The sequence below is a fragment of the Protopterus annectens genome, chromosome 16.part0, assembly GCF_019279795.1.
Source record: "Protopterus annectens isolate FY-2018-M chromosome 16.part0, PAN1.0, whole genome shotgun sequence".
Lineage (NCBI taxonomy): Eukaryota > Metazoa > Chordata > Ceratodontiformes > Protopteridae > Protopterus > Protopterus annectens.
Genome location: NC_056750.1, coordinates 541,905,293 through 541,925,841, shown reverse-complemented (window position 1 = coordinate 541,925,841; position 20,549 = coordinate 541,905,293). Strand labels below are relative to the sequence as shown.

Genomic DNA, 20,549 nt, shown 5'->3' with positions numbered 1-20,549 from the left:
TGTTTAGCATGCATGCCTTTTAGAGATCTAGTGCAGTTTAAAGATTAGCTAGACATACAGTCGTAGAAAGCATTTCTCTCATACAAGTAATCGTGTAATATTTAGTTTGTAGACTACAGATTTTCTGATGATTTGCATGCTCTTATCAACAAACTGATGTACAGTTTTTTTGGAATAAACTACCTTCTGATGTAGCTTTTCCCTCACTAGGGAGTATCAAACTTCTATTAATATGCTTTTGTCTTTGTGACATCCTGTCTCCATTGAGCTGTATCACAGTCTTGCAGTTGACTACTTGTGAAAGTGACCTGTCTGACACTTTCTGTGAAGTAATGCTTTACCTTAACCCGCCTAAAATTAATTCCTCCTTTAACTCCCATTCTGCAGCTGAATTTCTTCATGCCTTCTTTCTATTTCTTCACTGCAGGTTGAAAAGATCCAGCTTGAGTTGGCTGTTCCATTTCATCCTCTCTAGACACCTTCTCATCCCAGTTGATGTCCACAGCACCTATTGAGTCAGGTTTTAAATCTTTAATGAAGTATGTCACTGCTGTTATGCACAGCATTCCAGATACAGTCCTGAAGCCTTACTGTAGTAGACTGCATGCATACTGTGCACGTGTGTCTGTGTGTGTGCATGTGTTCATTTCCTCTCATTGTTTGTAACAAAGTGAACTTTTATGTATGATGGAAAATACTGTACTATCTCTATTGTATTGTAATACTGCAGTGTGCCTGTAGCGTAGGAAGGAGCAATCATAGTAATAAGTACATTACATGCTAACATGGTAATTTATGATGATGTTAATGGAAGAAGAACCACAGTTTCATAATTATATCTGTCTGTTGCAGCTGGTATTAACCCTATTCCTTCATTTATCAGTCACTAGTGACCTTAAACCTCTTTTATGACTTGTTGAATATCACTCAGTGTTGCTGTATTTTTCAGGTATTAACCAGCTGTGCTGTATGAAATTTCTTTAAATCTGTCTTGAATTAGGTTTTTGTCGAAGTTGTAGGCATTGTTTTCTTGACTTTCTCTCCCATACTGCACTATATCTAGGTCATAATCCTGCTTTCTTTTCTGTTTTTTAGATGTTCATGCCAGCTAAATTATTTTTAATACATCAGTTCTTCTATTCCTCTCATTTTTGTACCTGACTGTTGCGTGATGTTCTTCGTGTTTCACTGTTGCAGTCATTACGTTTGGGTAATCTGCTTGCAGGTTGCCCTCAGTTGGCCTGATTAACAAAGTCTTGGGTCCTTCGTCGGTTTCTGTCCCTTCTTCCATGACGTCAGGTCATCAGGGGTATAAAGCATGCAGCTGACGCCATTACATCAGTCTTTCTTGCCGTGCAGTGCCCGAAGCAGAAGTAGTTTGCAAGTGCCGGTCGGCTGACTCCTGACATTTTTGTTTTCGAGTTTCAGAACTGAAGTCTTCAACTTTAAGCTAAATACCCCGTCGGGGAAACTTTTTTTCTTGCTCCTTACCGATGTCAGTAAAAGTTAATAATTGCATTACTTGTGGAAAGCAAGTACTTCATAAAGGTTTTCATTCGTATTGTATTCCTTGCCTAGGCCCTAACCACGACGTACCTTGCTGTCGGTTTTGTGCCATATTTAATCAGTGCACTATCCGTCGTTGGTATATTTTTGCCTCTAAATATTTCGGTTCTCAGTTTAATTATCCAGAAATGTCGGTTAGCCATCCGACTACCGGGATTCCGAAAAAACACAAAGATAAAGACAGAGACAGGCCGCCGAGGTCCAAAACTGCTGATGATGCTTCTCCTAAGCCATTCGCCGGTACTCAGTGAGGTGCTTTCGCAGCCCCTGATACCCACTACTTCTGATCCGCAGGCCTCTACTGAGACCCATTTGGAGTCTGGTATGCCGCGAGATACTTCAGCTATGGAACCTGCGGATGTCTCTATCTTGGATGGGTTCAGAACTGCTGTGCAGGCACCGGCTTCTGAGGGTGTATTCAGGCCTACAGACTTGCATATTAAATCGACACCTCCTTCATTACTAAGGCCTAAATCTCGATCCATGTCTAAAAAAAAAACGACGCCGGGGCCACATGCTCAGGCCCCTATGCTTAAAAAACAAATGATAAAAATGGCTGAAGATCTAATAACTCTAATCAAGGGTAGTCTACCGCCCCCCCCCTAAGAAGCCTAGGGCTGAGCTTGATTATGAATCGTCTGATCAGGATTCTGTTTCTTCTGACTCTTCTGATGACCTGGATTTGTCCATACCTACTTATGAGGATTCTGATGCAGAGGATTCTATTCCCTCTGCTTCCCCTCCTGAGGATTTTTCTTTTGGGGAAACTTTACATACTTTAAGGGAGCATTTTCACTGGGGAAAGCCAGGAATTTTCTGATTCAAAAAAGAGGCTTAGGGATTTCCTTCTTCTACCTCAGCATAGGCCTTTGGCTATACCTCCTGTACTAGACATTGTTGTTGATGTTTTCTTGTAATCCAGTTTGGCCCCTGATTCCCTGCCTCCTCCTCCTAGTAAACCTGACACATACTACAGGGTTCCTGAGTCCCACAAGTTCCTTTTCAAAAATCCTGTTGCAGATCCAGAGACTATTTCTCTGGGGCCCAAAGGCATTAAGGCTTCTTCTGCTAAAAATCCTACCCCTTCTGGTAGAGACTCCAGGGCGCTTGCTAGATGGGGTAAAAAGGTTTGCACTTCTGCAACCTTGGCAATCAGATCTTTAAACTGCCAATTTCACATGTTAAAATTTCAGCAACATGTTATTGGACTGCTTAAACAGAAAATGATGTTGATTCCCGGCTGTGTGGAAAATAAAGATTTACAGGACTTAATGCATTCTGCTGAACAAGTCGGAAAACATACTTTGCAATGTGGTTTTGATTCTTTAGAGGCCTCTTGAAGGGCTGCTGTTACTGGGTCTGTGCTTAGAAGGCATGCTTGGCTTAAGGAGCAATCTTTGCCTGATCATGTTAAAGCTAAATTGTTGGATGCTCCTTTAAATCAGGACCACCTGCTTGGCAACAAGGCTGAAGAAGTTCTTAAAAATATGGAAGATAAAGCTAAATCTATTCAAACTGTTAAAGATGTTCTACAAGTGCAGCCTCCTAGATTTAATAGGCACTGGTCTACTAAGAATTGGTCCTTTCCAGTCCCTTCCAGGTCTTCTCAAGCTAAACCCAGACACAACAAAAATCCCAGGTTTCAGTCCCAGGGGACTCTCAGAACTAAGCTGTGGGAGGCCTCCACTTCCAAATCTGGAAATAACAAGACACCCCCCTATGGTAAACAGTCTCAATGACTTTCTTTTAAAATTCCCAAGCACTTATCTTTTGACTGCCCCTTTGGGGGGAAAGATTGCTCTTCATGCAAAGAACTGGGAACTCATAACCCAGGACAAATGAGTTTTAAATGTAGTGTCCCAGGGATACAGATTTCATTTCCAAACATTGCCAACATCAAATGGGTGGCCAGACCTGCCCCCAAATCAGTGGGTAGAGGCTCAAAAATAAGTATTTTTCCTCTTAAGCATGGGGGTTATTCAACTTGTACCGGAAGAGGAAAAGGGACAAAGTTTCTACTCAAGACTTTTTCTGGTACCTAGAAAAGACCAATCATTGCGTCCAATCCTGGACCTGTCTACTCTAAACACCTTTCTGGAGTTTCCAAAATTCAAGATGCTGACTCTTCACCAATTACTTCCTATGCTAGGCAAAGACGCCTGGCTGGCAACACTAGATTTAAAAGAAGCATACCTGCACATCCCAATCAGGGTATCTTGCAGAAGATACCTACGTTTCAAAACAGGCTACATGCATTATCAGTTCTCTGCACTGCCCTTTGGCTTGTCTACTGCACCCAGGATATTCACAAAGTGCCTGCCTCCAGTTATTGCATTTTGCAGGCAAAGAAGTATTCAGATATACCCATACCTGGATGATTGTCTAATTCAGGCAGAAAGCCAGGGCATACTTTTGAATCATCTGGCATTTGTAAAAAGGGTTCTAACTTGTCTGGGGTACACCGTAAACGAAAAGAAATCACAACTGGTACGCTGTCAACAAATTACATTCCTGGGAGCAAGCTTGAATACAACTTCCCAGATGGCTTACCTCACGCCAGAAAAGCAAATTCATTTGGTAACCTATTTCAAACAAGTGGCCACAAAAACCTCGCTATCTGCAAGACAAGTACTGCAAGCCATGGGGTTCATGGCCTCCTGCATTCTTCTAATTCCATATGCAAGACTGCATATGAGGAAACTACAGTGGTATCTAAAAAGCCTATGGAGTCAACATTCTCCCAGCCTGGCAACAATGATTTCTATCATACCTTGTTTACGCCTAGAGTTCCTCTGTTGGCAGAGGCCTGCCACCAAAACAAGGGACTACCATTCATACTACCCCTGCCGCCCAAACCCTAACAACAGATGCTACAGACTATGCATGGGGGGCTCACCTGGCAGGGAAGTGCATTCAGGGCAAATGGAGCCCAAGTCGAATGCACCTACAGATCAATCAAAAAGAAGTGTTAGCTGTACAGAATGCTCTGACAGCCTTTAAGGACTACATTCTTCCAGGACAACTAATAGTGAAGACAAACAACACCACGGTTATGTGGTACATAAACAAGCAGGGGGGTACACATTCCTACCCCCTCTGCAGACTAGCCATGGCATTGTGGAACACAGCCTTGGGCTACCAAGTGCACCTACAAGTTCAATTCCTGCCAGTAAAATTAAATACACCGGCAGACGGACTAAGCAGAAACCTTACGGACCCACACGAGTGGAAACTGGAACCAAGGATTTTCAACATGTTGACAAGTGAATGGGGGAGCCCAGTCATAGATCTGTTTGCCCCCCAGAACTACCAGTTGGACAAGTTTTGCACAAGCCTGGAAAGTGGCTGCTCGGTCCTTCAGCTGGAAAAACCTATCAGTCTATGCCTCCCTCCCGCTGCCTCTGCTCTCCAAAGTTGTACTAAAAGTCAAACAGGACAAACCAAGGATGATCTTGATTGCTCCAGACTGGCTGCGCCAACACTGGTGCCCCCCCTGTGCAGTGCGTCGCAGTTATCTCCATGGCGCCTGCCTCAGACCCCTTCCCTGCTGTCTCAGCAGGAGAACCAGATTTTGCACCCTCAGCATCCAACATTGAACCTTGCAGCCTGGCTAATCACTTAAATTCACCCATATCATCCCTCAGCAAACCTGTGATGGATGTCATCTTACAGGTAAGGAGACCTAGTACTAGAAAATCTTATGCTGAAAAATGCAAATGATTCTGTGCCTGGAACCAGTCTTAAGGGATGAGCACAGCAGCGCCCGATTTACCTCAGATTTTGCAATACTTAACTGAGATGCTTCACAAGGGCCTGTCTTTTTCCTCCATTAAAATTCACGCCTCGGCCGTTTCAGCTCATTATAACGCAGAACCTCTCCTTTTCTGTCATCCTCTGCTTAAGCAGTACCTCAGAGGGGCCAAAAACTTGACCACCCAGGAGAGCTCCGACCCCTGCCTGGGACCTTAACTTTGTATTGGAGAAACTCACTCTACCTCCTTTCGTGCCAGCTGCTACTGCAGACTTAAAATTTCTTTCCTGGAAAACAGATTTCCCCTTAGCAATCACTTCAGCTAGAAGGATATCTGAATTACAGGCTCATATGGCAGTGGAGCCTTTCATCATCTTTCATGCGGACAGGGTGTCACTCAGGACCAATCCATCCTTCATGCCCAAAGTGGTATCCAGTGTGGCTCTTAATCGGTCAATTCATATGCCAACCTTCTTTCACAATCCACAGAACAAAGGGGAATGGATTCTGCATTCCTTGGATGTGCACAGACAACTTAGATTCTACTTGGACAGGACTAAACCTCGAAGAAAATCTGAACTGCTAGTAGCATTTGCTGCAGAGGCAGAGGGGAAGGCTATTTCAAAACAAACCATTTCTAAATGGATAAGCCATTGCATTCTGCTATAAGCACCATGGAAAACATATCCCCCAGGGGATCAGATCTCACTCCACCAGGGCTACATCTACTTCTGCAGCCTTCCTCAGAGGTGTTCCTACCAGGGACATCCTAGAAGCTGCTACCTGGAGTTCTGTACATACTTTCACCAAGCATTATCATTTGCCAATTTTCTCTAAATCCAGACCTGGCTTTGCAACTGCTGTCTTGCAGGGCCTTATAGCTCGCCCTGATGCTATATAAACTCCTCCTCCCAACCATAGCTTTTGGGAATCTACCCAAATGTAATGACTGCAACAGTGAAACACGAAGAACATAGTACAGTTGTGTACACTTACCATAAATGTAGATGTTCGAGTGTATTCACTGTTGCAGTCCTGGTTACCCCTCCCTCCAGCCCCCTAATCTCTTCTGGCTATACCTCTACTTTCCTTTACTATGCTTAAAAGCCTTTTTAGTGTATTTACTTTTTGTTGGAGGTATACCTTTGTGTTTTTATGTTTATTTGCTCCCCATTAGGGGGGTATCTGACATTTGGGGCAAGAAAAACTGATGTAATGGCGTCGGCTGCATGTTTTATACCCCTGACGACCTGATGTCATGGAAGAAGGGACAGCAACTGACGAAGGACCCAAGACTTTGTTAATAAGGCCGACTGAGGGCAACCTGCAAGCAGATTACTCAAATGTAATGACTGCAGCAGTGAATACACTCGAACATCTACATTTATGGTAAGTGTACACAGCTGTACTTTTTATACCAGCTTTTCCTTTGTCCTTCTCCATGACCAGTAGAACTGGTAATGTTACTCTGGATGCAGCCGTGTCACTCCTGTGTGAAATTATCTGTTTATCTTTCAGGGACAATCTCCTAACTGTGCAGTCAGCATCCTTGTTGGGCTTTGCTGCTGCACTTTTATGTTGCCCAGTATGATTTAGTCTAAGTGTCAGTTTGACTTCTGTCCTCTCTGTGGTCTCTTCTTCCACTGCAGATTTGGAGGTTTCCATTTTTTCTAAGTTTTCTCCTTGCAGAATGCATAGACTTGTATATATATGGATCCACGAGTAATCATTGATGTTGCTGAGCTTGATGCACAGTTCCTGTACAGTTTCTAAGCAACTTCACCATAAAATAAAGTGAAAGAAAAAAGTACATTTGCATACACTTACTTGTTGTTCCTTCCGAGGAAGCACAGGCAAACACACATCCTGTTATTCTAGCTACTTCCTAAGTTTGTAAGAGGAAGGGATGCCTTATCAGTATGGACAGCAGGCAGAACCATATCTTTTTATTCTTTTTATAACTGTCATTTGCTGGCCTGTACTGGCAGATTTTACAGTGTAGCGCCAGACCCAACCTTAAGTTAAACAGGGGGTTCTTAACATTTGTTAAGGTCAGGTCTCTTGCCATTCTGGTGCTTAACTGATTTTGTTTTTCTTCTGAATATCTGAGCTTAATCACTGCACTCCATGGACTTCATATATGTAATGCATGGAGTGTTGTGATTACACTGCAATGCCAGTTAAATTACATGCTAGTTCAGTGCTACTGTAGAGCGGGACCTGACCTTAAGAAAGAGCGAGCCTACAAAGAAGTCTGTTAAAAAGCAGTGGCAGAATGCTAGCATTGTTAATAGACTTCAGTTTCCTTTCATCCCTAATATTGACATATTATGTATTGCCTGTGCATGACATGCCCAGCTGCAGACTGGTCCAGAGCACTGTCTTCAGTTATACCACTGCTCTTTGTGTTGGAAGATGGCCTTTTTAATCTCGTTAACTCTTCCAAAAGAGTTCAGATTGCGCAATATTTCTGTTAAGCTTCACTTTACTTATACTTCGCTTCGGTTCAGAAAGAGTTGTCCTTGCAAACTTTTAACATTGTGTATATAAATCTAAAGGAACTGATGTGAGTGTAGGGAATTAACACCACCTTTTGTGATCTTTTTAAGTTTAGTATCATCTCTTTAACAAGTACCGTACCTGTGTTGTTGTGGTTTCTTTCAGCTTTTTCCCGGTAAGGGGTCACCACAGCGGAACTCCGGTCCGCTAATGATTGGCAATAGATTTTTTTTTTTTTTGTACGAAACGCCGAGGTGCCAGCTCGACGCCCAATCTTCAATGAAGGCATGCCCATTTACGCACGCATGTCTTTCGAACGCTACCCAATGGCGAGGAGGACATGCAGACTCCACACAGAAGGCACTCCCAATCTACGCCGAGAATCGAACGGGAGAACCTCTTGCTGTGAGGTAACAACGCTACCACCGTACCACTGCGGCATACAGAAATTAATTCATTTTGTGCTGTATTTCTGCATATCCGTCATTTTTTCTTATTTTCTATGATACTGGGACCAAGGAGAAAGAAGTGTGCATGGAACATACTTTGTTTTGTTTCTGTATTTTGTTTTTCTTGACCTTTTCACGTGACCGTCTGCATTTCATTTAATTCTTGTTTAGAGATGCCTGTATATTTTTCTACTAAAAGAAAAATTCTGGAAAATATTTTAGTGATGCTTGCACCTAGATGTTCATCATGTTACCCTGCTGCAGTCATCACACTTGGGTTATCCTGTCGTCAAGCGGTCCCGCAGTCAGACGGAATTCCAAAGTCTTGGTCCGGCGTCAGTTGCTGTCGCCTCTTCCCTGACGTCTGGAAAATATTTTAGTGATGCTTGCACCTAGTTATACATTTAGCAGTTTTAACAAGATTAAGTAGCAGAAACTTCAAATTTTCAAGATTGTCTTTGGCAAGTCAGATGCTTCAGACTGCCATTTTAAGACTCTTCTTGCATTCTTTCTTTTTCGCCACAAAAAACAAGTAATGAACAATAAATATAAATTAAACACACAATGATGAAGTAGATGTACACAAGGTAGAATTTAATCCTGGTACCTCGGCTTTTCGCCTTTAAGGGATATTTTCTTACAAAACCAACAGCATCTTAAATAGTATGCTTAATTAATTAATTAAATTCAATAAATCAATAAATTAATTCATATAATTACCATATACAGAATCACCACAAGTCATTTGTCCAACACAAGTCAGCATTTAAAATGACAACAGCGCAATCATCAACTCATTTTGAATGATATAATAAAAGGCAGAAAAATTGTGTTAAAACAAATATTACTAAAAATTCATGGACTTCCTGATTTAATCCCCCTGGATGTAAAGTGCCTTGAGTATGCATTCCTTACATTTGATTGAGGCACTACCCTATGGGGAATTTAAACAAATTTGGACCAATTCTTCCCAGTAACATCTTAAGGAAACTTTTTTTAGATGACGTGGAACATAGATTACTTACTAGGGGGTACTCAAAAGAAAATTTGGAAGCAGCTAGAAATCTGGTTTACCAGAGTAGTCTTATGGCTGATGTAGAAATGAGGGCTTTTTCCTCTGGAAAAATCAAGGAAAATATTTTTTATGTTATGAAATATAGTGCTTTTTCTGAGAAAGTTGTAAATATTGTTAAACAACTTTGGGCCATGATTTGTTCTGATGAATTTTTGGGTAGTATTTTCCCTAGTAGGGTAACTTTTTCCTATGGAAGATTTTTTAATCTTGAGGAATTATTGAATAGACCCACTTTGAAAGCAATGTCGAGTTTCAGAGAAGGGGCCTTTTCCTGTGGTAATTGTAATCTTTGTTCCAGAATTAAAAATCTTTCAGGCACCATTATTAATGGTAGGATTACATCATACAATGGAGAGGTTTAATTGCAAGTCCTGTGGGGTGGTTTATATACTGGGATGTAGCTGTGAGGGTGTAAGGTGGTACATAGGGCAAACAAAAAGGATGGCCAGAATAAGAATTAGAGAACATCTTTTGGATATCGGGAACAACAAAAGGGAGAGTCCAGTTGCTAATCATTTTTCATCTGTACATCGGGGGGGGGGGGGGTTGGCTCTTCTTTATTTTTTAGTATTCTGGCCAGAGTTGAGACACCAAGGGACAAATTTCATTTAAGGCTTAATTTGGAAACTTCATTTATTCTCAATTATGGTACTTTACATCCAGGGGGATTAAATCAGGAAGTGTCCATTAATTTTTAGTAATATTTGTTTTGACACAATTTTTCTGCCTTTTATTATATCAGTCAAAATGAGTTTATGGTTGCACTGTCATTTTAAATGCTGGCTTGTGTTGGACAAAAGGCTTGTGGTGATTATGTATATGGTAATTATATGAATTCATTTATTGATTATTTTTTAAGTTTAATGAATTAATTATGCATACTATTTAAGATTTTGTTGGTTTTGTAAGAAAATATCCCTTGAAGGCGAAAAGCCGAGGTACCAGGATTACATTTTACCTGGTGTACATCTACTTTATCGTTGTGTGTTTCATTCTCTCTTTTTCCTCTCTGTCTCTTTTTTTTTTTTATGCTTGGGATACATACCTATTTATGACGGAATTTCTGTATTGGCAGACTCTTTCTTGGTATGTTTTAATGTAATTTGTCAGACTGCAGTGGCTTTCTGGAGCCGTCAGTGCCAATGGTGGCTGTCATCACTGTTCTTTAAAGGTGAGTGTGACCTTGTCTCCTTTCCAGTTCTTCCCCACTGTCACTGATGTCTGCAGAAGTTTATGTGTATTCTGAACAGTACATTTGGCCTCAGCCTTTTAGTTTTGATTTGCATGTGCCTTTTTGTCTATTTAGTTGCATCAGGTTGTGGGTTATGCTGAGATATCACTGCCTTTAGAAAGCTTTAGGATTTGAAGTAGGGTCTGACATTACAGTTCTGCAGTTTCACCTGGGAGCTAGTTTCTCACCACAGGAACTCCAGCTTTCTAGGTTAGTTTAGGCAACACATAGCCCTGTGACTGGAGAGTAGAACTTGAAGTAGAAGACTGAAAGGCAAAGGCAATGTGTGTTCAAGCTTCTGTTTGATGGGCATTAGTGTTCCTGGTCCTGTTTGATCTGGATTGGTTACTGGCTTTGATGGCTTAGAGAAATGGTTAATTTGTCTTTAATGTCAGACGGTTGAGCAAGTAGGACTCAAACTGAAGAAATGGGTGATACTTAGAGACAAAGGGCAGTACTGAAAAAATAAGTCACATACCTACAAATACTACTGATGTCCTTCAAGGATGCATCTGCAGTCTTTACAAATGGGTTGTCCTGTCGTCAGGCAGCCCTTCGGTCGGCCAGATTCCAAAGTCTGGGTCTGGCTTCGGCTGGTGTCGCACTTCACCCGACGTCATTGCGGCAGTTATTCGGGTATAAAGGCATCAGCCGACGCCATTTTCCCCAGTCTTTCTTGCCGGCGCGCCCGAAGCAGAAGCTGTTCGCAAGTGCGGTCAGTCAGATCCAGAGATTACTACTACCGAATACTACCAAGACTTCTAAAAAGCTAAGTACCCCGTTGGGGACCCTTTCTTGCCTCAGCCGATGTCAGAAAAAGTGAATAACTGTTTAACTTGTGGGAAACAAATACCTCATAAAGATTTCCACTCTTACTGCTTACCTTGTTTAGGCCCAGACCATGACGTAGCAGCTTGTTTAGCCTGTGCTTCTTTCAACCGACGGACGCTTAGACGTCGGAGTTTGCTGAACAGTTTTTCGGCTCAGATTTCGCGTACATTATGCCGTCGGATCCTCCGACTTCACAAGTTGCTAAGAAACGCAAAGAAAAGGACCGACACTCGCGGTCCGCGGTTTCGGCCGAAACCGCGGTTAAGCAAATCGCGAGTGTCTCGGTTTCGGCCGAAACCGAGCAAGCGGTTCTAACTTCAGCCGAATCCATGACTACTACCGAGGCCCCTTCTAACTTGGTTTAATCGGCCTCTGAAATCCAACCTGCTACTGTGGTTTCACAAGAGTTATCGGACACCATCCCCTTGGATGTTTCAACCCCTGCACGTGGTGCTGCTAGGCCTCCTGCAGCCATGTCCATAAAGGCCTTTGCCAGGGCTAAAGCAGCCAAAACTTCTAAGTCAGTGCCTGTTAAGCCCCCCTCTCACAGGCCCAGCTCCAGTTCCCAAATGCTTACTCTGGCAGAGGATCTCATCTCTTTAATAAGGGGATCCCAACCTCATCCAGACAGGGCCTCTCAACCTCCAGAAAAGAGACCTAGAACAGAGCCCCCTGAACCAGTGTCCTCAGATGATTCTTCTGATGATTCAGATAATACAGACCATCCAGAGGCTCCTTTTTCCCCTTATGAAGACTCCGATGCTGAGGAATCGATTCCTTCTGCCTCTCCACCAGAAGAATTTTCCTTTGGGGAAACCTTACATGCCATGAGAGAGCAATTTCAATGGCAGGGGCAAGATTTCTCAGATTCAAGGAAAAGGCTTAGGACTTTTTTGCATTTACCACAACATAGGCCTTTAGCTATACCTCCAGTTCTTCCTGTTGTAGATGATGCATTTAATGATGCTTGCACTGCTCCTGATACTTTACCTCCAGCCCCTGCTAAGCCCGATAGGTTCTACAGGGTCCCGGACACACATCACCATTTATACAAGGCCCCTTTGCAGATCCGAGACTATCTCCCAGGGGCCTAAGGCAGTAGCCGACCTCAGTTAAAAATCCCCTCCCCTCTGAAAGGGAATCCAGGTCCTTAGAGAGATGGGTAAAAAAGTATACACCTCTGCTACTCTCTCAGCTAGGGCATTGAACTGCCAGTTTCATATGATCCAATACCAGGAGTTTATGCTTGATCAGTTAACTAAGAAACTGTCCTCTGATGACTCTTTAGATAAGAAATATGTTCTTGAAATGGTGCATAACATTCAGCAAGTTAATAACCATTCATTAAAATGTGGCTATGAGGCACTGGAGGCTTCCTTTAGATCAGCCATGACTGGCACAGTTATCAGAAGGCATGCATGGTTGAAAGAACAGGTCTTGCCGGATCATGTTAAAGCAAAACTATTAGATGCTCCTATGGATAAGGTCAATTTATTTGGTTCTCCTGCTCAGCAGGTACTGAAGAAAATGGAAGAGAAGGCAAAATCTGTACAAACAGTGAAAGATTTTTTACAGGTTCAGCCTCCAAGGTTTAGCAGGAACTGGCCTTCCAAAAATTGGTCCTTTCCAGACTCCTCTAAAACAGAGAGGCAGGAATAGGCGTTCAAGAGGCAGAAACCAATCCAGAGGAGGTGCCTACAGGGGACGCCAGTGGCAAGGTAACAACCAGCGAGGCACAGACACAACTACTACCACTGCAACAGGACAATCACAGTGACTTGGCTCTGGCACCGCCTACCAGGGAACAAATAGCAGCACCCTTAGGCGGAAAGTTAGCCTTATTTTCAAAAAACTGGCACAGCATCACAAGAGACAAGTGGATTTTGCAAACTATAGACCAAGGCTACAGGTTTCATTTCCATACTTTACCAGCAAAAAGAGGAATGCCAAACCTACCACCAAATCAAAAGACAGAAGCTCTAAAACAAATAGCTCAATTAGTAAAATGAGAGCTGTGGAAAGGGTACCATCTATGGAAAAGGAAAGGGATTTTACTCCAGACTCTTCCTGGTACCAAGAAAAGAGAAAAATTGGAGGCCTATTCTCGACCTGTCCGCTTTAAACACATTCATCATTGTTCCAAAATTCAAAATGCTGACCCTACAGCAACTTCTTCCCATGCTGGGCAAGGAGTCTTGGCTGGTGACTCTAGATCTCAAGGAGGCATACCTGCACGTCCCCATACGACCAAATTGCAGAAGATACCTCAGATTTCTTGCAGGATCAGAGCATTATCAATTCTCAGCATTGCCCTTTGGCTTATCTACTGTGCCCAGAGTGTTCACGAAATGCCTGGCATCAGTAATCGCTCACTGCAGGCTTCAGGGAATCCAAATATATCCATACCTGGACGACTGCCTGATACAAGCGGACAACAGAAACAAGCTAACAGAAGACTTACAAAGAGTCATTTACTTACTGCAAGCCCTGGGATATACAGTCAATATAAAAAAATCAAGACTGACTCCATCCCAAAGAATAACCTTCTTAGGTGCAGAATTGGACACAACAAAACAGATGGCATCCCTAACTGCAGAAAAACAAGAACAACTTCCACTCTACTTCTTGGCATTAACAAAGCAGAGCCAACTAACAGCAAGGAAAGTACTACAGGCCTTGGGCTTCATGGCATCCTGCATAATCCTGGTCCCTCATGCCAGACTACATATGAGAAAGCTACAGTGGTACCTGAAGAATTTATGGTCTCAACACAGGCACAGCCTAGAAACCGAAATACCACTAATCCCATGCCTGAAACAAGAGTTCCTATGGTGGGCTCAGGCATGTCAGTCAAACCCAGGTTTGCCCTTCAACAGCATTCAACCAAGCCAAACCATCACAACGGATGCCTCAGACCTCGGTTGGGGGGCCCACATGCTGGACAAGTGCATACAAGGCTTATGGACTCAAGATCAGCTGCACCTGCACATAAATCAAAAGGAAATGCTGGCAGTAAAACTGGCAATCCAGAATTTCAGACCATTCCTCGAAGAAGGCCAGTTAATGATAAGGACAGACAACACCACAGTCATGTGGTACATCAACAAACAGGGAGGCACTCATTCATACCCTCTATGCCGGATGGCACTGGATCTATGGAATATGGCTCTGAGCTACAACATTCAGTTACAAGCAATTTTTGTACCTGGAAAAGAAAACATCCTAGCAGACATATTAAGCAGAACTACCTCGGATGCTCACGAATGGATGCTACACCCAGACATCTTCAAGGCCATCACAAGGAAATGGGGACTACCACAGATAGACCTATTCGCATCCCCACTCAATCACCAGCTCAAGAAATTCTGCACAAGAACGTACCACCCACTTGCTTGGAAGGTGGACTCTCTATCCTTCAGTTGGAAAAGCCTGACAGCATATGCATTCCCACCTCTTCCTTTGATGCACAAGGTGCTATTGAAAATCAAAGAGGAACGTCCAAGGATCATTCTGATAGCTCCAGACTGGCCAAGACAACATTGGTACCCATTACTGAGGAGCATGTCTCGGGACAAATGTGGACACTACCCTGATCCCATTGCTGTTAACTCAGAGCTGCTACAACACCCTGCATCCAAACCTGAAAACTCTGCAGCTGACTGCCTGGAACATTACATAAGAACAACTAACCCAGATTTATCCCAAAGGGTTAAAGACATTATCCTTGAGGCCCATGAGACCTTCAACAAGAAGGAACTATGCAGGAAAATGGAAAAGATTTCTCATTTGGAGTACTGAAAGGGGAAAAGATGTGTCAAAGGTAGACATAGCCAACATCCTGGAGTATTTGGCAGAGCTTTTCCATACAGGCCTGTCCTACTCCTCCATCAAGATACATGCATCAGCTATTTCTGCAGAATACAGCTTGATCCCCTATCTTCTCATCCTCTACTCAGGCAGTTTCTGAGAGGAATTAAAAATGCAAAACCTCCTAGGAAACCACCATTGCCAGCATGGGACTTGAACTTTGTGTTAGAAAAATTGACACTCCCCCCTTTCAACCAGCAGCAACAGCAGAACTTCAACACCTATCCTGGAAAACTGCTTTCCTGCTGGCAATTACCTCAGCAAGAAGGGTTTCTGAGCTACAGGCTTTAATGGCAGTACAACCCTTCCTAATCTTCCATCAAGACAGAGTGTCCATGAGAACAAATCCTACATTTATGCCTAAGGTGGTATCCAGAGTGTCTTTAAACCAGGCTATCCACCTACCTACATTCTTCCCCAATCCACAGAACAGGGGAAAGACTGCTGCATACTTTGGATGTACATAGACAGTTACGCTACTACCTGGACAGAACCAAGGGCAATAGAAAAACTGACCAGCTTCTGGTAGCATATGCAACAGGAAGGGAAGGAAAAGCAATTTCAAAACAGACAATCTCCAAGTGGATAGGAAATTGCATCAGATTCTGCTACTCCTACCATGGAAAGCAAACTCCACAGAACATAAGGCCTCATTCTACAAGGGCTACAGCCACTACCACAGCTTTCTTAAGAGGAGTGGCTACCAAGGACATTATAGAGGCTGCTACTTGGACCTCCGTGCATACATTTGCCAAGCATTATAACTTACCTTTATACTCTAGATCCCGAGCAGGGTTTGCCACTGCTGTTTTGCAAGGGATCCTAACTACACCATAATTTCTTCTCTTTTCCTCCTCCCCTAGTTTAGCTATGGTATTCTACCCATTTGTAAAGACTGCAGATGCATCCTTGAAGGACATAGTACAGTTTTGTACCTACCATAAATGTAGATGTCCGAGAGGAATGCATCTGCAGTCAGGATTACCCACCCTCCTTCCCTCTGAGGTACTCCTAGGGTATTTGCCAATCTACAGCTAGCTTGGGGGGGATCTATTATGGTGTATTTGTTTGTATATATGTACATACATGTTTATTTTATATGTTTGCTCTCTACTATTTGGAAACTTTGGCATTTATCCAAATTTAGCCATCCAAGAGGGCACCTGGCATCTGGGGCAAGAAACACTGAGGAAAATGGCGTCGGCTGATGCCTTTATACCCGAATAACTGCCGCAATGACGTCGGGTGAAGTGCGACACCAGCCGAAGCCAGACCCAGACTTTGGAATCCGGCCGACCGAAGGGCTGCCTGACGACAGGACAACCCATTTGTAAAGACTGCAGATGCATTCCTCTCGGACATCTACATTTATGGTAGGTACAAAACTGTACTTTTTCTGATCATGGAGGTGCAGGTTATTTAACTATGGTTAATTGTAAACACATCCTTGTACATCTGAGAGTTGATACATTTTTCATAATCTGAAGGTAGAAGCTGAGAATTCAGAATTATAGAGCTGTAGTTGGAGAAAGTAATAGTGGATGGCATTTATCTCCCACATGCACATTAACTACCTTAGGGACTGTAAAGCACATCATACGTTTCTTACAGTGTGCGCGAGTCTGGATTTATTCTTTAAAATTTTATGGAGGTGTTTAATTGCAGGAGCCGTGTCAACACCTTTGGGGTTACTGATGAGCTCTCTCTTTGCATGAACCCCCTAGCCATTAGCTTTGCACACAAGTGCTGCCATTTCTGATCTACTTCTAAGGGAATCAACTAAGGCAGTTGGTCCCTCCCTTCATCATTTCCCCTTGTTCGTAATAACATGGCATGGGATGGTAGGCAGTACTCTTCAGCTAAAATGTTTATCATTAGTAGCATGTTGTTGCTGCTGCTGTTTGTTTAGGTCCTCCAATAGTTGTTACTTAGCTGTGCTTCAAGTTTGTTATTGTGGGAGCCCTTGAATCCCTTTGTCAAAGAAAGACATTTAGTATGCTATACAGATTCATAGTATTGCACAGTTTTCAGCAGTATGCCTACTTCCAGTGAAAAGACTTGTCTGATTTTGCTCATATGAATATTTGTAGTGTCTAGCTGTCAAATTACATAACTATTTTATGTCTGTAATGTACCCTCTAAGTGTTTTAGCGCCAGGTTCAGGGTCCGTGCTCATTTTGCATTTAGTTCAAATTCAGATCTGTTTGTTTTATGTAAAAGAGTTGAACTGTTATTTAACTGCAGTAACATCATAGTATACCAGCCCCTGTCAACTTTACTGAGGTGCCTTCTTGTTTCATTTTGTAGCTGTATGTTTCTTCGGAGAGTCGGTTCAATAGTTTGGATGAACTCGTACATCACCACTCAACTGTTGCTGATGGACTGATCACCACTCTGCACTACCCAGCTCCCAAACGCAACAAGCCAACGGTCTATGGGGTCTCACCTGACTATGACAAGTGGGAGATAGAGCGCACAGACATCACTATGAAGCATAAGCTGGGAGGGGGCCAGTATGGGGAGGTGTATGAAGGCGTATGGAAAAAATACAACCTTACTGTGGCTGTGAAGACCTTGAAGGTAAAAGAAGAGGCTAACAAAATCTCTATATTATAATTAAAGTAGTGTTAGAAGTCAAAGGTAAAGTTTGCGCTTTGTCTTCTTACGTGAAAGGATTCTTGGATTTTTATTTAAAAACACACTGCCAGATAGTCAAAGCAGGCTGTGTGCAATTGTAGTTCATTTTAATAGTTTATTGTGGTGTTCCACCCAGTGCATTACAGTCGTTTTCAGTATTTTGACACAATGTTTTCATCATCAGAAACTTGGCATTGTCTTAGTTTCAGAACTCTAGTGCAGTTCCAGATGTTAAACATCATGACACACTGATGTAAGCCTTGATAGCCTGAATGTTTTAATCAGCTGCAGATGAGTTCTGTAACACCATGCAGTAACTTATTTTTTTTTCTATATCCAACTTCATTTTGTGATAATCAGTATCAAAATGCAAAACCATTTAAAACAGTGTCATACAAAAAAAAATAGGAAAAGAAAACACATTTGCAGTCAAGAACCATGCACTCAGCTTACTTAACTATATACATATCATATGTTTCATATGTAATATTTGAGGAAATGCTTGCTAAACATGTTGAGACCCCATTGGTTGTTCAAGCCCAACAGCTTTGTGTGACTATAACTTTTTAATTGACATATTGTCTTCACTCACTCATTAACGAACAAGAAATGATTATCAAAATCAAATGCATGCCTCTAAAGCATGTTTACACAGACCATAGTGTTGACAGCATTGCCTTGTGTAAGTGATCTGAGAATTGGTAGTGTTTCACATTTTCTGTGAGGATCAGGTCCAAAATGGTAGCTGCACTTGCCTTTTTTATAGTGTATTTACATTCTCCAAAATCAGCTCTGCTAGGAAGATATTGTTCCATGCAATACTTATTAATATTTTTAAGTCATAAAGTCTAATTTTTTTTGCACTGTAATTTCTTTGCAAGATATGTTTTAAGTACATTAATGTTCCTGATTTAGTAGAATGTAGAGGGTTTAAATGCATATACGATTAATACTTTTTCAGTTCTTTGTCCTTCAGCTAATGTTTACAGTTTGTAATGTTTCATGTATTTGCATAGTCTTTTTATTTTCCGGTTGTCAAAACTCTTAAAATTCATAAGATATGTATAAGATTAATGCTTGTGTCAGTTCTGTGTCGTTCAGCTAAAACCCAGGTTTTGTAATGTATAATGTATTTTTGTTTAGTCCTTTTCCATTCTTTGTGTTTTGTTACATTTATGCAGATTCTATGAATTATAAAATGTATATCTGCTATGCTGACTGGGATTTGACTAGTACATTGCAGACAAGGTATATTTTCTAAGATCTGGCTAAATTTTGAGAGTTGACATTATGGGTAGAGTTTTCAGTGCTTATGGTATTTGAGCACATTACTGGCACTGGCCTGCTCTTACTGGTGTTAAATGGCCGAATGAAAAATTGTGAATCCAGTGTTATGCATTCATTTTTTTCATTTATTCAGTCATTCTGTTCATTTTTATACTAGCCACTGTGATGAAAAAGGTGGTGGCAGCCATCAGAAGCTGTTCATCATGATTGGGAGTTACCTTTGTTGGGAATGGAGATTTTCTAAGCAAATATTTTGTGCATGTGTGTATGTCTGATGTTTTGATAGGATGGCAGTAGTTTTCTTCTTAATGTTTTTTTTTTTTTCGTGCCTTAAGTAGTTTAAGCATTTACTTTTGAAACTCTTAAGCTTGCCGTCTAAGTTCCTTCACTGCCGCCAGGAGGCAGTGTACTTCCCCACTCCCTCGCTCCTGTAATTGTTATGCTTCCCCAAATTTTCAATTCCAACAGGTGTATCTTGAAAAACATTAAAAAAATATTTTTGTGGGGAAAGGTAGCGAGCACCCTCTTCCTTGGCAATGCCTCCTTGTTGGGCCAACCATAAATTATCTATGCCAATTACACTGTTGCACTACAGTGATGAAGAAAAAAAAATCACAAAGTGCACTGGTAGCTTGAATCCAGAGCAGTAAGGTAAAGCATACCTCAGTACTGAAAATTTGATCTCCCAGTAAAGTGTAGCTATACCAGTGAAACTAAAAGTTAGCTTTAGTATTTATTGCAGCCATTGGTTTTGGCCAGCTGTGTTCTGAATACAGTTCAAAGCATGTTAAGATAAAAGACTGAAACACTAAACAAATAGATCACACAGAATGTAGTAAGTTTTTTTTACAGGAGGGCAAACCCTTCTGCAGTCCCCCATATCCACACCTCCTCTTAATGTATTTTAACTCCAAGGTCCCTTACTCGTGGAGAAAAGAGAAACATCACACACAATTGAAATCAGTGGTCGTGTAAAAACACAAACAACTGCTAATCTGGGGTACAGCCTGCCAGTAGGCACTACTAAAATCTTCTAAATTACTACCCTAACAACTTCCATGATCAGAAATGACAATATAAACACCATTTTCAGATATCTTACACAAGTACTAGGCTATCTATCCTTGTGGGCCATTTTAAGCCTAGCCAGTTTCTTGGCGCTGGCATTAACATATCCCATTTGGCATTAGATTGACCTTTCCCATCCCATGTCAATAATTATATATTACCCCTGTGACACCTGGTACCTGGCCCAGCAATCAAGGAGCTTCAATCCTTACCACTAACACCAGAGATGGCATCTCATATATGAGGAAAGGATAACAAATACACACAGTAAAGTGCATTTTCCCTTAA

The 20,549-nt window shown here is 42.0% G+C and overlaps 1 protein-coding gene across 1 annotated transcript in view; it reads left to right on the top strand.

The window, feature by feature from the left end:
- The window catches only part of ABL1 (ABL proto-oncogene 1, non-receptor tyrosine kinase), a 788,845-nt gene that overhangs the window by 513,812 nt on the left and 254,484 nt on the right, over positions 1-20,549 (top strand). Inside the window, exon 4 of the mRNA XM_044057942.1 lies at positions 17,577-17,849. Coding sequence (XP_043913877.1) covers positions 17,577-17,849 — 273 coding nt within the window. The remainder of the gene's footprint in view (positions 1-17,576; positions 17,850-20,549) is intronic.